The 13,885-nt window shown below is 39.4% G+C and overlaps 2 protein-coding genes across 5 annotated transcripts in view; both read left to right on the top strand.

The window, feature by feature from the left end:
• LOC129938986 (alpha-1,6-mannosyl-glycoprotein 2-beta-N-acetylglucosaminyltransferase) overlaps nucleotides 1-13,885 on the top strand; it is a 100,588-nt gene that overhangs the window by 38,219 nt on the left and 48,484 nt on the right. For all 4 annotated transcript variants that reach the window (XM_056046941.1, XM_056046867.1, XM_056047094.1 and 1 more), the window contains exons 2-6: nucleotides 12,047-12,141; nucleotides 12,212-12,340; nucleotides 12,417-12,545; nucleotides 12,616-12,932; nucleotides 13,000-13,088. In XM_056046941.1, the coding sequence (XP_055902916.1) occupies nucleotides 12,138-12,141; nucleotides 12,212-12,340; nucleotides 12,417-12,545; nucleotides 12,616-12,932; nucleotides 13,000-13,088 (668 nt within the window). In that variant the 5' untranslated portion in view covers nucleotides 12,047-12,137. The remainder of the gene's footprint in view (nucleotides 1-12,046; nucleotides 12,142-12,211; nucleotides 12,341-12,416; nucleotides 12,546-12,615; nucleotides 12,933-12,999; nucleotides 13,089-13,885) is intronic.
• On the top strand, nucleotides 3,961-5,840 carry LOC129939232 (uncharacterized). Its single transcript, XM_056047213.1, has 2 exons — nucleotides 3,961-5,348; nucleotides 5,412-5,840. The coding sequence occupies exons 1-2, from the start codon at nucleotides 3,965-3,967 to the stop codon at nucleotides 5,699-5,701; spliced, it is 1,674 nt and encodes a 557-aa protein (XP_055903188.1). The 5' UTR covers nucleotides 3,961-3,964; the 3' UTR covers nucleotides 5,702-5,840.

Genomic DNA, 13,885 nt, shown 5'->3' with positions numbered 1-13,885 from the left:
GAAATTCCTATGAAATTTCTCAATTTCCTCGTACTCATACGACCCCCAAACTTGTGAAGCAAACCAGAGGGGGAGAGAGGTGTTTCCACTAAGCACCTCTCCTTATCCAGACGGCAGCGGAGGAATTCCCGAGATGAAATCAACGGTGGCGTCTACAATTCCAGTAAGGCTGAACTACTTAGTGAACACCTTATAGGCCTTCTTCGACTTATTCGGAGCCCAGGCCTATAAGGAGCAGTTTTATCCGGCTCCCCATCCTTGAGTTATACTAAGGATCTGAACCTCCAGGTTGGGGGTAGTGCCGTCGCTGTAACTTCCTGGCCACGTAAAAACATCGTAGTTTCGAAGCACCAACAAGCCTCGGATACGGACGGATTTACTGTTGACAACCTATGCAAACAAATTAAGGAAAAACGAACTTCGGATATGCACGTGGAATGTTAGGTCCCTTAACAGACCACTTGCGGCCGAAAAATTAGCGGAGGCACTGACTGCTATAAAGCATACATCACCGCCATCCAGGAAATACGATGGGATGGGCCGGGCAAAAAGAGGATGCAAAACTGCCGTATTTACTACCACGAAAACCAACAGCGCTTATTTGGATGCGGCTTCGTCATTGGAGCCACACTTAGGTGCATCAATGAGCGCCTCATGACCATACGCATCAAGGCTAAATTCGGCAACATTAGCCTGATATGCGCGCACGCCCCAACAGAAGAGAAAGACGACAACACCAAAGAGATGTTCTTCGAGCTCCTAGACAAAACATATCAGCAGTGCCCTAGCTACGATATTAAAATAGACCTGGGCCATTTTAATGCCCAGCGAGGAGGGGAAGTAGTACCCGTGGCATGATGGTTAGTGCGTTGGACTGTCATGCAAGGGGTCTTGGGTTCATTCCCTGCCTGTGCCACCTTAATTTAAAAAAATTAATTTTCGCGGGTACTGCCTCTTGCGAGGAATTGACAAATCCTTCAAGAGTAATTCTTGTCATGAAAAAGTGCTTTCTCAAAACTAGCCGTTCGGATTCGGCCTAAAATTGTAGGTCCCTTCCATTCCTGACAACAGTACTCGCACACAGGAATGGTTGAGAGTTGTAAGTCACTAGGCCCTGGTTCACAACGGACTGTTGCGCCACCCCATTTGATTTAATTTGAGGAGGGGAAGACATCTTTGGTGGCATAATCGGGAAGAACAGCCTGCACGATAACACTTCCGACGATGGATTCAGGCTCATAGATTTTGTTGCGGGGCTAAACGTCATGGTAGCCAGTACCCGTTTTCCACACCTCAACATTCACAAAGGAACTTGGACTTCTCCAGATCAATCTACCGTCAACCAGATTGACCATATTGTGATCAACGCCAGACACGCTTCCAGCATCATGGATGTCCGAAATTTCCGAGGAGCTAACATCGACTCGGACCGCTACCTCGTTGTAGCCAAGGTAGCACTTCGGATTTCCAGAACCAAGGCAAGACAGGGAGGTGTTGGGAGAAGGCTACAATCGCCAGAGATCGCCAAATCCTTTTCCGACCGAGTTACAAGTAACCTCTCTCGAAGTTCTCTGCCGCCAACACAATGTATCGAAAACCAGTGGCAACATTGCCAAGATGCAATCAGAGAAGCCGCCTCTGATGTGCTGGGTTTCAAACAGCCACCAACAAGGAACCCCTGGTTTGATGAGGAATGTCGGCAGGCAAATGCAGCCAAACAATATGCACGCAAAGCGGCGCTGCATAAAAGGACGAGAGCTGCTCATGAGCTCTATGATCGGAAGAGGCGGGAGGAACCCTGACTTCTCAGAAGAAAAAAGAGAGGGCATAAGAAGCGTGTGGTCGAAGATGTTGAGAGGTTTAAAAGCTGGAATGAAGTTCGAAAGTTTTATGAGAAGGTTAAACGAAATTCACAGGTACACAAACCTAGAACCGAAGGCTGAAAAGACGAAAGTGGAAACATCATAGTGGAACCGCAGTCAATGCTGAGGATATGTAAGGACCACTTCTGCAGACTGTATAACGGCGACGACGAACTGAATTCCGCTGTCAGGCAGGATGATCTAAGCAACATAAACGACGAAAACCAACAATCCCGTCCTCCCGACTAAGTAAAGATCCATATCTAAGCTGAAGTCTAATAAAGCCACTGGAGCGGATGGCTTGTACGCCGAGCTCTTTAAAGCAGCTGGAGATAAGTTGGTTAGGAGCATGCACCAACTTATCTGTAAGATATGGTTGGAAGAAAGCATGCCCGATGAATGGAACCTGAGTATTTTTTGCCCGATCCTGAAAAAAGGAGACCCTCTTAACTGCACCAACTATAGAGAATTTAGTCTACTTAACATCGAACGTCTAAAGCCCATCGTCAACAACCTGATAAGTTCTTATCAGTGTGGTTTTAGACCAGGAAAGTCCACAGTTGATCAAATATTCACATTACGGCAGATCCTGGAAACAACCCAAGAACACCAAATCGACACCCACAATCTTTTCATCGATTTCAAGGCCGCTATGACAGCATCTACAGGGACGAGCTGTATAGAGCCATGTCTAGTTTTGGCATCCCTGCCAAACTCATCCGTTTGTGCAGGATGACCATGGAGAATTCACGCTGCTCCATAAAGGTTGTAAACAACTTAACAGAACCTTTTGATGTCAAAAAAGGTTTTAGACAAGGTGGTGCGCTGTCATGCGATTTTTTTAACATCGTGCTTGAAAGAATAGTGCTGAGCTCACATGTCAACACTAGAGGCACTATCTTTCAAAAGTCTGTCCAATTACTGGCATATGCTGATGACATTGACATAATCGGAAGAACTCAGCGTGATGTCAATGGGGCTTTTGTGAGCATTGAGGCAGAGGCGGCAAAATTGGGTTTAACGGTTACTGAGGGCAAAACAAAGTACATTCTGTCGTCAAGAAAGGACATACAACACCGACGTCTTGGTCAAAACGTCATCATCGACAGACGTAAGTTTGAGGTAGTCAAGGACTTCGTCTACCTAGGCTCCGCTGTAAACGCAGAAAACAACACCAGCGCACAGTGGGCCCACTCATATGAAGGAATCGGAATAAACTAAAAAAAAAAATTGTAAGAGATGAAATTAAAAACTAGTTTTCCCGTTAGCACACATTCTAAGCTTTCATTAGCTTAAACAGTTATATTTATAAGTATTTTTTTTACTCCGTAATTCTAAATGTAAGTCAAATTTCATTCACTCTTAATACAAGTGTTAAGTTAGTAGTGTCATCAGTTTGCCTTTATTAATATATATTTTAATAACGTGAAAACTAAAAAACAATATGGAATCAATAGTTTCAAGTATGTACTTTATTTCTAATTATATTTTAAGTTTCTATTTTTATTTGTTCAATATAAATGGAATATAAATAATGTGATATATTTAATTAAGGGCATATTTTACGTATAGTTAGAGTAAAAGTAGGTTTCTAGACGTTTCTATGTCGAGATTTTTTTTTGTAAAAATAGTTTAATGTCTCTTGTATTGTGAGAAAAAAGAATCCGGTGCTCATATGTACACTATTTTTTTTAATTGAGATTTCTTTAGTAGAGTAGCTCAGAAAATTTTGAATGTTTTTTTTTTTTTTTTTAAATTTCTTGTGTAGGTTCACATTCAAACAGTATATTTTATACTCGAATGGAGTTGTATGAGCTCATGAGAGATTCAGGGCTCCAAACACAGAAAACAAAATTAAAATTTTTAGCGGAACACCTCGAAGCTAGACACAATGTTAATGCTAAGGAGCTCCAGCTTTCTTTGTCCGTTTTTGGAGCTGTATTTAAAAAAAAGTGGTTAAAATGTAATCGAAACGAAATCAGATTCAAGAAAATAAACGAATCTTGGTTGCTAACACCAATAAGCTTTAAAATTTTGGATCCAGTATCGAAGAAAGTACCGACAGAAGTAAAAGGATCAAGACGAAAAATATTCGAAAAGAGATGTCAACTTCTCAGCTAGGCTTCGCAACAAAACTCAATTTGAGAGCTGAAGGTCATCCAGCTGCTGCAAAATTAGTTAACGAAGTGGTACGTTCACCTCGGCGAGCGATTTATTATCAAAATGCATTTCGTAAGGAACGGCACCGCACACGAAAGATGTCAGGTGAGGAAGCACTTTCAGTAATGGTAGAGGCCAAGTTAACGAGGCATCAATATAATATTATTAGAGCAAAAGACCCTGAAAGGTTTCCTTCCTACAAAGTAGTGCAAAATGCAAAAAAAATGTGCTATCCGAAAAAAGAAGAAATGCATGTGACTGATAGTTCAGCAGAGGTAACATTGCAGGCATTAATGGATCATACTGTAGATCGTTTGGTTTTGGCTCAAAAAGAAGTTATACTAACTTTAAATGAGGAACAACTTCGAAATTTGTGTTTGATCTGCAAGTGGGGATTCGATGGGAGTTCCGGCCATAGTTCTTACAAGCAGAACTTTGTTGGAATGGAAGCTGATGATTCCAGTGTTTTTATAACTTCGGTAGTTCCCATCCAACTTGTTTGCGAATGTTCCTCTAAAAAAATCGTTGTGTGGCAAAATCCGAGATCGTCATCAACCAGATATTGTCGCCCAATAAAATTCGAATATAAAAAGGAATCTACACAAGTATCGGAAGCTGAGAAGCATCGAGTTGATACTCTAATTCAGGCTTTATGTCGTTCTATAATTAACATCGAGGAAAAAGTTGTTGAAGTTTCCCACAAACTGATTTTTACCATGGTGGACGGAAAAGTGTGCAATGCCCTTACAAATACAACCTCTTCTCAGCGCTGTTATATTTGCGGTGCTAGTTCAAAGGACTTCAACGAAATCGAAAAGCTGTTGTTGAGACCTTACAATCCGAGTGCATTGCAGTTTGGATTGTCCGTACTGCATTGCTGGATTCGATCTTTTGAGTGTCTCTTACATATTGCTTATAGGCTTCCAATACAAAAATGGAAAATTTGTAAGGAAGATAAGGACATAGTTGCTGCCAATAAAGTTCAAATCCAAAAAAAATTTAGAAACCAAATGGGTTTGATTGTAGATCAACCCAAGCCAGGTTTTGGAAATTCCAATGATGGCAACACTGCTAGACGTTTTTTTAGCAACGAGGGAGTCGCATCTGAAATCCTGGGTGTCGATAAATTATTAATCGAGAAGATGCATTCCATATTAGTAGCAATTTCAAGTGGCTATGATATCCATATTGAAAATTTCAGAGCTTTCACACTTGACACTGCCAAATATTTTGTGGACCTTTATCCATGGTATTATATGCCTCCTACAGTTCACAAGCTTTTAATCCACGGCCCTGATGTCGTTCATTCTGCGCTTCTTCCAATAGGTATTATTTTAATAAAATTTGTAAGTTACATAATCTTAAAGCTTAATCTATCTACAAATCTAGGTCAATTGACGGAAGAAGCACAGGAAGCAAGAAATAAGGATTTTAAAACATATCGTGAACATTTTTCGAGGAAATGTTCTAGAAAAAAGTGCAATGAAGATGTTTTAAATTTATTGCTCATCACATCTGACCCCTTAATAACCAGCTTAAGGCAAATGCCTAAAAAAACCGTCAGAACATTACCTAAAGAAGTATTTGACTTAATTATTGCTCCAAATGTTTTTAATGATGAAAACTCTAACATTCTTATCAGCGACGATGAAATTGAGTCTGACGAAAATGACTTTTAGTTTAAATTAATATACTTAGAAATTAAGCAACAAATGTAAATAGAAGTGGTTTTTATGATTTTTGAAAAATTGTTTCAGTTATTTCATAAAAAAAAACTATGACAACAAATTATTAAAAAAAAAATGTCCAAGAATTTCATGTACTTAGTTTTCTTCGCGTCATCAAGACAAATCCAATGAGGTATAATTTTTAAAAATCGGCTTAACGGACCCTCGAATATACATTCCTAAAATAACTATTTACCGCCTAAGATCCGCCATTTTGACCTTAAAAAAAATTCAAGTACTCCTTGTTACTCGTGCCGTTAAGCCGAATCCAATACCGTATCACTTGTTAAAATCGGTACAGTGGTTGAGAAGTTACGAGCGGACAAAAATAGATACATGGATAGCTACAAAAACACTATTACGCAGTCGGTAATACGCATCAAAGCATAATTCTAAAACTCAATTTTAGTTTTCCTATTAATTTGTATGGTACTTCAAATAAAAAGAATGTTTTCAGTAAGGCAGACCCATCTTCTGAATTAATTCCGGTTTTTGGGGTATCTTGCCCCAGTGTGCAGCGCTGAGATCAAACGCAGAATAACTTTTGCTAACCGCTGTTTCTTTGGAATAAGAAAGCAATTGAGTGGTAAAGTCCTCTCTCGAGGGACCAAAGTGTCGCTATATAAGACCCTTATCATGCCCGTCCTGCTATACGGTGCAGAAGCATGCCCTATGACAAAAGTCAATGAAAATACCTTGTGTCGTTTCGAGAGAAAAGTTCTTCGTGTGATCTAAGGTCCCGTATGCATCGAAGGGGAGTGGAGGAGAAGATGGAACGACGATCAGTCCAAGGACTAAAAGGCTGGATCACGTAGAGCGCATGGAAACCAATGCTCCGACCCGGAAAGTCTTCGAATCCGCACAGAGGAAGACCGCGGATCAGGTGGCGCGCACAAGTGGAAGGTGACCTCACCCAACTTGGAGCGCGAAACTAGAGACATATATCTAGCAACCGAGCTTGATGGAGAAGTTTGTTGGGTGAGGCCCTAGTTCACACAGGACTGTAGCGCCACCTTAGGTAAGTTAGGAAGTATGCACGTTAGTGAAAAGATGTTGTCAACTGTCGAATAATTTTTCCTGAAGCCGGCGTTAAATTCACTCAAAAGATTTTTACTGTTTACCCAGGCTGTAAGCCTGTCACGCCAGTGAATATTTTCATTATGGTGTTCAGAAATGATATGCCCCGATAACTGTTTGGAGCGTCATTATCACCTTTTTTAAATATGGGAAGTATAATATTTTTGGTAACACCTGCTGGTACTTCTCCTACATCAAACCTTCTCTCAACCTTGGGTCGCTATCATCCACCCCTTAATCTCTCCTTCCCCATTGAACTTGAAAACAACTTTTTTGAAATGGAAAATTACTGTTATGATTTTCGTAGGGCTGATTTCTCCAAACTTAACAATCTTCTTAGCTCAGCCGATTTTGAATTAAGATCCCTCCACGTAACAGTTGAGTCCCTTACAAATTGGTTTTATTTGATTCTTTCGTACTGTATTGAAGAATCAGTACCGTTCCCTCGTAGAAAAGATTTCACCTCTGCTCCCCCTTGGTACAACAGAGAGCTCCGTAGCCCAAGAAATACCCGTAACAAGCTTTGGAAGATCTTTTTACAGTCCAAATCTGATACTGATCACAACAACTATCTTCTCGCCTATAATTCTTTCTATGAATTAAGGGAATCCCTTTATAACCAATACCTTAACCAAATGGAAAATAACCTTCTTTCCGATGCGAGGAAATTTTTCAAGTTTATAAATGTCAAACGAAAATCTGATGGGTTTCCACCTTCTCCAACATAATCTCCGCTGATCCAACAACCATGTCAAATCTATTTGCTAATTACTTTAGCAAATCGTATACTGAACATCTGCATGATCCTGATCCACACTACTTTAGTTATTTAGATGGTTGCGCTCAAACCTCCCTTTCATCGTTTACAATAACTGAAGAAATGGTACTTGCCAAAATCGTAAGCCTCAAAGAAAACTTTAGCCCTGGTCCTGATGGCGTCCCATCAGTTGTTCTAAAAAAATGTATGCATGCTCTGTCAAAGCCTCTGACTGCACTCTTTGAACTCTCTCTTTCCCAAGGCGTATTTCCTCATATATGGAAAGATTCATTTATATTTCCCATTCATAAACAATTCATAAACTATTGCGAAACTTTCATGCATTCCAAAACTTTTTGAAAGCTTAGTTTATGATTCCGTTTATTTCCATTGCAAGCCTTTATTCTCCCCCGCTCAACATGGTTTTCTTAAAGGTAGATCCACTACGACTAACTTAATTGAATTTATATCCAAAGTTTTTTCAGCCCTTGAGAATGGCAAAGAAGTTGATGTTGTATACACTGATTACAGCAAAGCCTTTGATAACATATCGCATAACATAATTTATCTCAAACTAGGAGCTCTAGGCTTTCCATCTATATTTATGAACTGGATAAACTCCTATCTTGCGAATAGAACTTATAGAATACTTTTCCGTAACTCAGTCTCCAGTCCTATACATGCAACTTCTGGAGTCCCACAAGGTAGTCACCTTGGCCCCCTTCTCTTCGTCTTATCTGTTAACGATGTCTGTCTTAAATTAAAAAACTCAGATATCCTAATGTTTTGGGATGATAAGAACATTTTTAAGATTACGAGTAAATCCCATCTCATAGAGTATACTACTTCCTTAATTACGCCGTCAACGTAGTCGATTCTATTAGAGATCTTGGTATTATGTGTGACAAATACCTGAATTTCCATTCCCATTTTGACCAAATTATTAATAAAGCTAATAGATCTCTCGGTTTTATTAAGAGATGGTCAAAAACAATTTCCAACCCCTATGTAACTAAAGCGCTTTACATTTCCCAAGTCCGTCCTCATCTTGAATATGCATGCCAAGTATGGTCTCCTTTTTATGAAAACCATTCACTCAGAATTGAAAATGTTCAAAGACGTTTCGTTCGATTTGCCTTACGTGGCCTCCCCTGGGATGATACATCCAACTTGCCTCCTTATGCCGATCGACTAAAACTGATAGGTTTGCAGCCCTTATATATTAGACGCAAAAACGCTGATATATTATTTGCTCACCAATCGTTAATGGGCAATATAGATTCCCCGGCACTCCTGAGTGATATTCATCTTAACACCAACACTCGAAATCTGCGATCTGTTTCCCTTTTCTATATCCCTCATCACCGCACTAATTACGGGCACTTTGAACCAATGTCCAGAATTCTTCGTCACTGCAACGCTGCTATGGTAGTTTTCGATTTCAACATTTCCAAATCCCATCTGAAAGATACCCTTTACTTTTTCCCTTTTTGAGTCCGAATTCCCCGTCCCTTGTAATTTTAAGTCATTAACTTACTTAAGGTGGCGCTACAGTCCTGTGTGAACTAGGGCCTCACCCAACAAACTTCTCCATCTAGCTCGGTCCCTAGCTAGATGTCTCTAGTTTTGCGCTCCAAGTTGGGTAAGGTCACTTTCCACTTTTGCGCGTTAAATGATCCGCGGTCTTCCTTTGTGCGGATTCGAAGACTTTCCGGGTCGGAGCATTGGTTTCCATGCGCTCTACGTGACCCAGCCTTTTAGTCGTTGGACTGATCGTCGTTCCATCTTCTCCTCCACTCCTCTACGATGCGTACGGTACCGTAGATCACACGAAGAACTTTTCTCTCGAACCGACCCAAGGTGCTTTCATTCGCTTTTGTCATAGTCCATGCTTCTGCACCGTGTAGCAGGACGGGGATGATGAGGGTCTTATATACATAGCAACACATTGGTCCCTCGAGAGAGGACTTTACCACTCAATTGCTGTCTTAGTCCAAAGAAACAGCGGTTAGCAAGCGTTATTCTGCTTTTGATCGCAGCGCTGGTGTTGTTTTCTGCGTTTACAGCGGAGCCTAGGTAGACGAAGGCTTTGACTACCTCAAAGTTACGTCTGTCGATGATGACGTTTTGACCAAGACGTCGGTGTTGTATGTCCTTTCTTGACGACAGCATGTACTTTGTTTTGCCCTCAGTAATCGTTAAACCTATTTTTGCCGCCTCTGCCTCAATACTCATAAAAGCCCCATTGACATCACGCTGAGTTCTTCCGATTATGTCAATGTCATCAGCATATGCCAGTAATTGGACAGACTTTTGAAAGATAGTGCCTCTAGTGTTGACGTGTGAGCTCTGCACTATTCTATCAAGCACGATGTTTAAAAAAATCACATGACAGCTCATCACTTTGTCTATAACCTTTTTTGACATCGAAAGGTTATGTTAAGTTGTTTCCAACCTTTATGGAGCAGCGTGAATTTTCCATGGTCATCCTGCACAAACGGACGAGTTTGGCAGCTCGTCCCTGTAGATGCTGTCATATGCGGCCTTGAAATCGATGAAAAGATGGTGGGTGTCGATTTGGTGCTCTTGAGTTTTTTCCAGGATCTGCCGTAATGTGAATATTTGATCAACTGTGGACTTTCCTGGTCTAAAACCACACTGATAAGGACCTATCAGGTTGTTGACGATGGGCTTTAGACGTTCACATATTACGGCAGAGAAGATTTTATAGGCGCTGTTAAGTAGACTTATTCCTCTATAGTTGGTGCAATTTAGAGGGTCTCCTTTTTTCAGGATCGGCAAACAATACTGAGGTTCCATTCATCGGGCATGTTTTCTTCCGACCATATCCTACAGATAAGTTGGTGCATGCTCCTAACCAACTTATCTCCAGCTGCTTTAAAGAGCTCGGCGTTCAAGCCATCTGCTCCAGCGGCTTTATTGGATTTCAACTAAGATATGGCAATCTTTACTTCGTCTAAGTCGGGAGGACGGGATTGTTAGCTTTCGTCGTCTATATTGAGTGGATCATCCTGCCTGAGAGCGGAATTCAGTTCGTCGTCGCCGTTATACAGTCTGCAGAAGTGGTCCTTCCATATCCTCAGCATTGACTGCGGTTCCACTATGATGTTTCCACTTTCGTCTTTGAAGCCTTCGGTTCTAGGTTTATGTACCTGTGAATTTCGTTTCACCTGTTCATAAAACTTTCCAACTTCAATCTTGCTTTTAAACCTCTCAACGTCTTCGACCGCACGCTTCTCATGCCCTCTCTTTTTCTTTTGAGAAGTCGGTGTTTCTCTCGCCTCTTCTGTTCATAGAGCTAATGAGCAGCTCTCGTCCTTTTATGCAGCGCCGCTTTGCGTGCATATTGTTTGGCTGCATTTGCCTGCCGACATTCCTCATCAAACCAGGGGTTCCTTGTTGGCGGCTGTTTGAAACCCAGCACATCAGAGGCGGCTTCTCTGATTGCATCTTGGCACTGTTGCCACTGGTTTTCGATACATTGTGTTGGCGGCAGAGAACTTCGAGAGAGGTTACTTGTAACTCGGTCGGAAAAGGATTTGGCGATCTCTGGCGATTGTAGCCGTTCGACGTTGTATCTTCTCCCATCACCTCCCTGTTTTGCCTTGGGTCTGGAAATCCGAAGTGCTACCTTGGCAACAACGAGGTAGTGGTCCGAGTCGATGTTAGCTCCTCGGAAAGTTCGTACATCCATAATGCTGGAAGCGTGTCTGGCGTCGATCGCAATATGGTCAATCTGGTTGACGGTAGATTGATCTGGAGAAGTCTCAAGTTCCTTTGTGGATGTTGAGGTGTGGAAAACGCGTACTGGCTACCATGACGTTTCGCCCGCAGCAAAATCTATGAGCCTGAATCTCGTAGCTAGGGCACTGCTCATATGTTTTGTCTAAGAACTCGAAGAACATATCTTTGGTGTTGTCGTCTTTCTCTTCTGTGGGGGCGTGCGCGCATATCAGGCTAATGTTGCCGAATTTAGCCTTGATGCGGACTTGTTAAGGGACCTAACATTCCACGTGCATATCTTTATCCACATGAATTGAATTGTACATTTTTATTCACACACATCACATCACAAATATGCACTGGTTTTTGTTTATTATTTATTATGAACAATAATTTCTTACAATTATTTACCTCCCAAATAGATACGCTGTTGTTTTCGTTTATGCATATATCTGAAATAAATTAACATCTCATCCAAATTGTTAAACATTTTGTCAAACTATAAAATTAGAGCAAATACAGAATTGCAAATAGTGCAGATATACATATGAATATATGAAATCGCACTGTGTTGATAAGCCAACTTCAAATAGCACATAATTTAAATAAAACATGTAGGCTAAGAGCAATTTTGTATTTCTATTAGTGTATTAATATATTCACAGCTTAGTTTTCAACTAATTATTATCTTAAAACTATTTTTCTCTTTATCATTTTAGATGTGTTGCTTTAAATGGAAACAAATGCAGTCACGTTTTTATCTAAGAAGTTCTCCATTTGGAAAGTAGATGCCGGATAGGAGCTTTCAAAATGAGTAAGTAATTATGCATAATAGGTTCATCCAAAAAATCTAACTCACTAATAATGTGTTAATTTTGTTATAGGAAGGCGAATTCCCTTACCACTTCCCAATACTGGGTCCATGTACAGACGAAGAAATGCCTACTGCATACGTGCTACAATAACAATTTTTGTACTTTTCATTTTATTGCAAATACACGTATCGTACTATTGTGAGTGCACTAAAATTATTAAACAAACTAGAATACAAACCATACTAAATATTTAACATTGTATTTATATTTCCAGCTGAATCTAGAGATCCAATTGTGGGTGACCCTACGAATGATTCTACAGCAGCCATATTATCAATGGTTCCATCGGTTTTTCATAAATTTCTCAAAGTGAAAACACGAAATCAGACCCTTACTGCAGTGGGTATGTATCATAAAATATCATTTCGCATTTAAAATTTATATTTATGTGATACAAAATTTGTATATTTTAGGAAATCACAACGGAACAACGCAAAATCTTTACCTAGAAGTCTATCATCCACCAAATATAACAGAAATTAAGCGAATGATTGCCAAATACAATGAACTACAAATAGTTTTAAATGAGGATACTTTTGGTCCCCTTCAAAATGATTCTGTGATAATAGTGATACAGGTTCACACGCGCATCACATACCTTCGCCATTTAATCGTGAGCTTAGCCCAAGCTCGTGATATTTCAAAAACTTTATTAATATTCTCTCATGATTATTATGATGAAGATATTAATGATTTGGTGCAAACAATAGACTTTTGTAAAGTAATGCAGGTTTGTTTTATTAACTATTTTCTTTATGTCTTAATATCGAAAGTATTTTTGATTGTTTTTATTTTAGATATTCTATCCATTTTCTATACAAACACATCCGCATGAATTTCCTGGTGTGGATCCTGGTGACTGTCCGAGAGATATGAAAAGGGATCAGTAAGTTGTTTTTTTTTATTTTATTTTTTTTCACAACATTACGAATAAAACGAAACTCAAATAATACTAATTCATTCGGGGTGTGACTATGGTTACAAAAACACGACTTGAATACGTATGTTACAAGTATGTGAATATTATGTATGGTGTGTGAGGCGTTTGGAATAATAATGGTGGAAGGCCATTTACGGTTTAAGCTGATTGTGCTAAATCACCTTTTAAATACCTCATATATATATAAGAATTTATTTAGAAATAATGTTTATTCAATTATTCTTATCTATATTAAAAAACTAAAGGCACATAAAACATGTCTGAGAGCAGTTTATATTTCGTTTTAACAGAACGTTTTTCTTATAATGTTCAATGTTTGTTTTGTTTGATTCAATATCGTAAGCAAAAGCTTCTTAATATTTGGTAGTTCTGCAGAAAACGCCAAAATAAAAGTTAAAATTCAGGTTTTGTAAATATTTGGTAACCATTTTTTATAAAAAGACACAAGTTAAGGACACTTATCAGTTAAAAACAGGCTTCTAAAAAAGAGACTGGGATGCGGCCAACACTGATAACTTCCCATCCCGTTTGTCGATTTGTCTTGCTTAAAAGTTTGTAGGTTTTCGTGTTGGGTTAAAAAATTGACAGTTGAATTATTCTTACGAATTTCAAAATAACCCACAATATTTTTCATATAATGAAATAGTTTAGTTTTAAAATCTAGTTTTGTTAAATGGATTTTTAGTTGAAATTTTTGTAGATTTTATTTTGTATGACTAATTTTTAGATTTTATTTATTTATT

Source organism: Eupeodes corollae, chromosome 1, assembly GCF_945859685.1.
Source record: "Eupeodes corollae chromosome 1, idEupCoro1.1, whole genome shotgun sequence".
Taxonomy (NCBI): Eukaryota; Metazoa; Arthropoda; class Insecta; order Diptera; family Syrphidae; genus Eupeodes; species Eupeodes corollae.
This window is presented reverse-complemented; position numbering and strand designations above follow the sequence as displayed.

Excerpts from the sequence above, each read along its gene's own strand:
- LOC129939232 (XM_056047213.1), top strand. The coding sequence starts at position 3,965 with ATGTCAACTTCTCAGCTAGGCTTCGCAACAAAACTCAATTTGAGAGCT. Across the intron at positions 5,349-5,411 it reads TTCTGCGCTTCTTCCAATAG|GTCAATTGACGGAAGAAGCA; the intron begins GTATTATTTTAA and ends CTACAAATCTAG.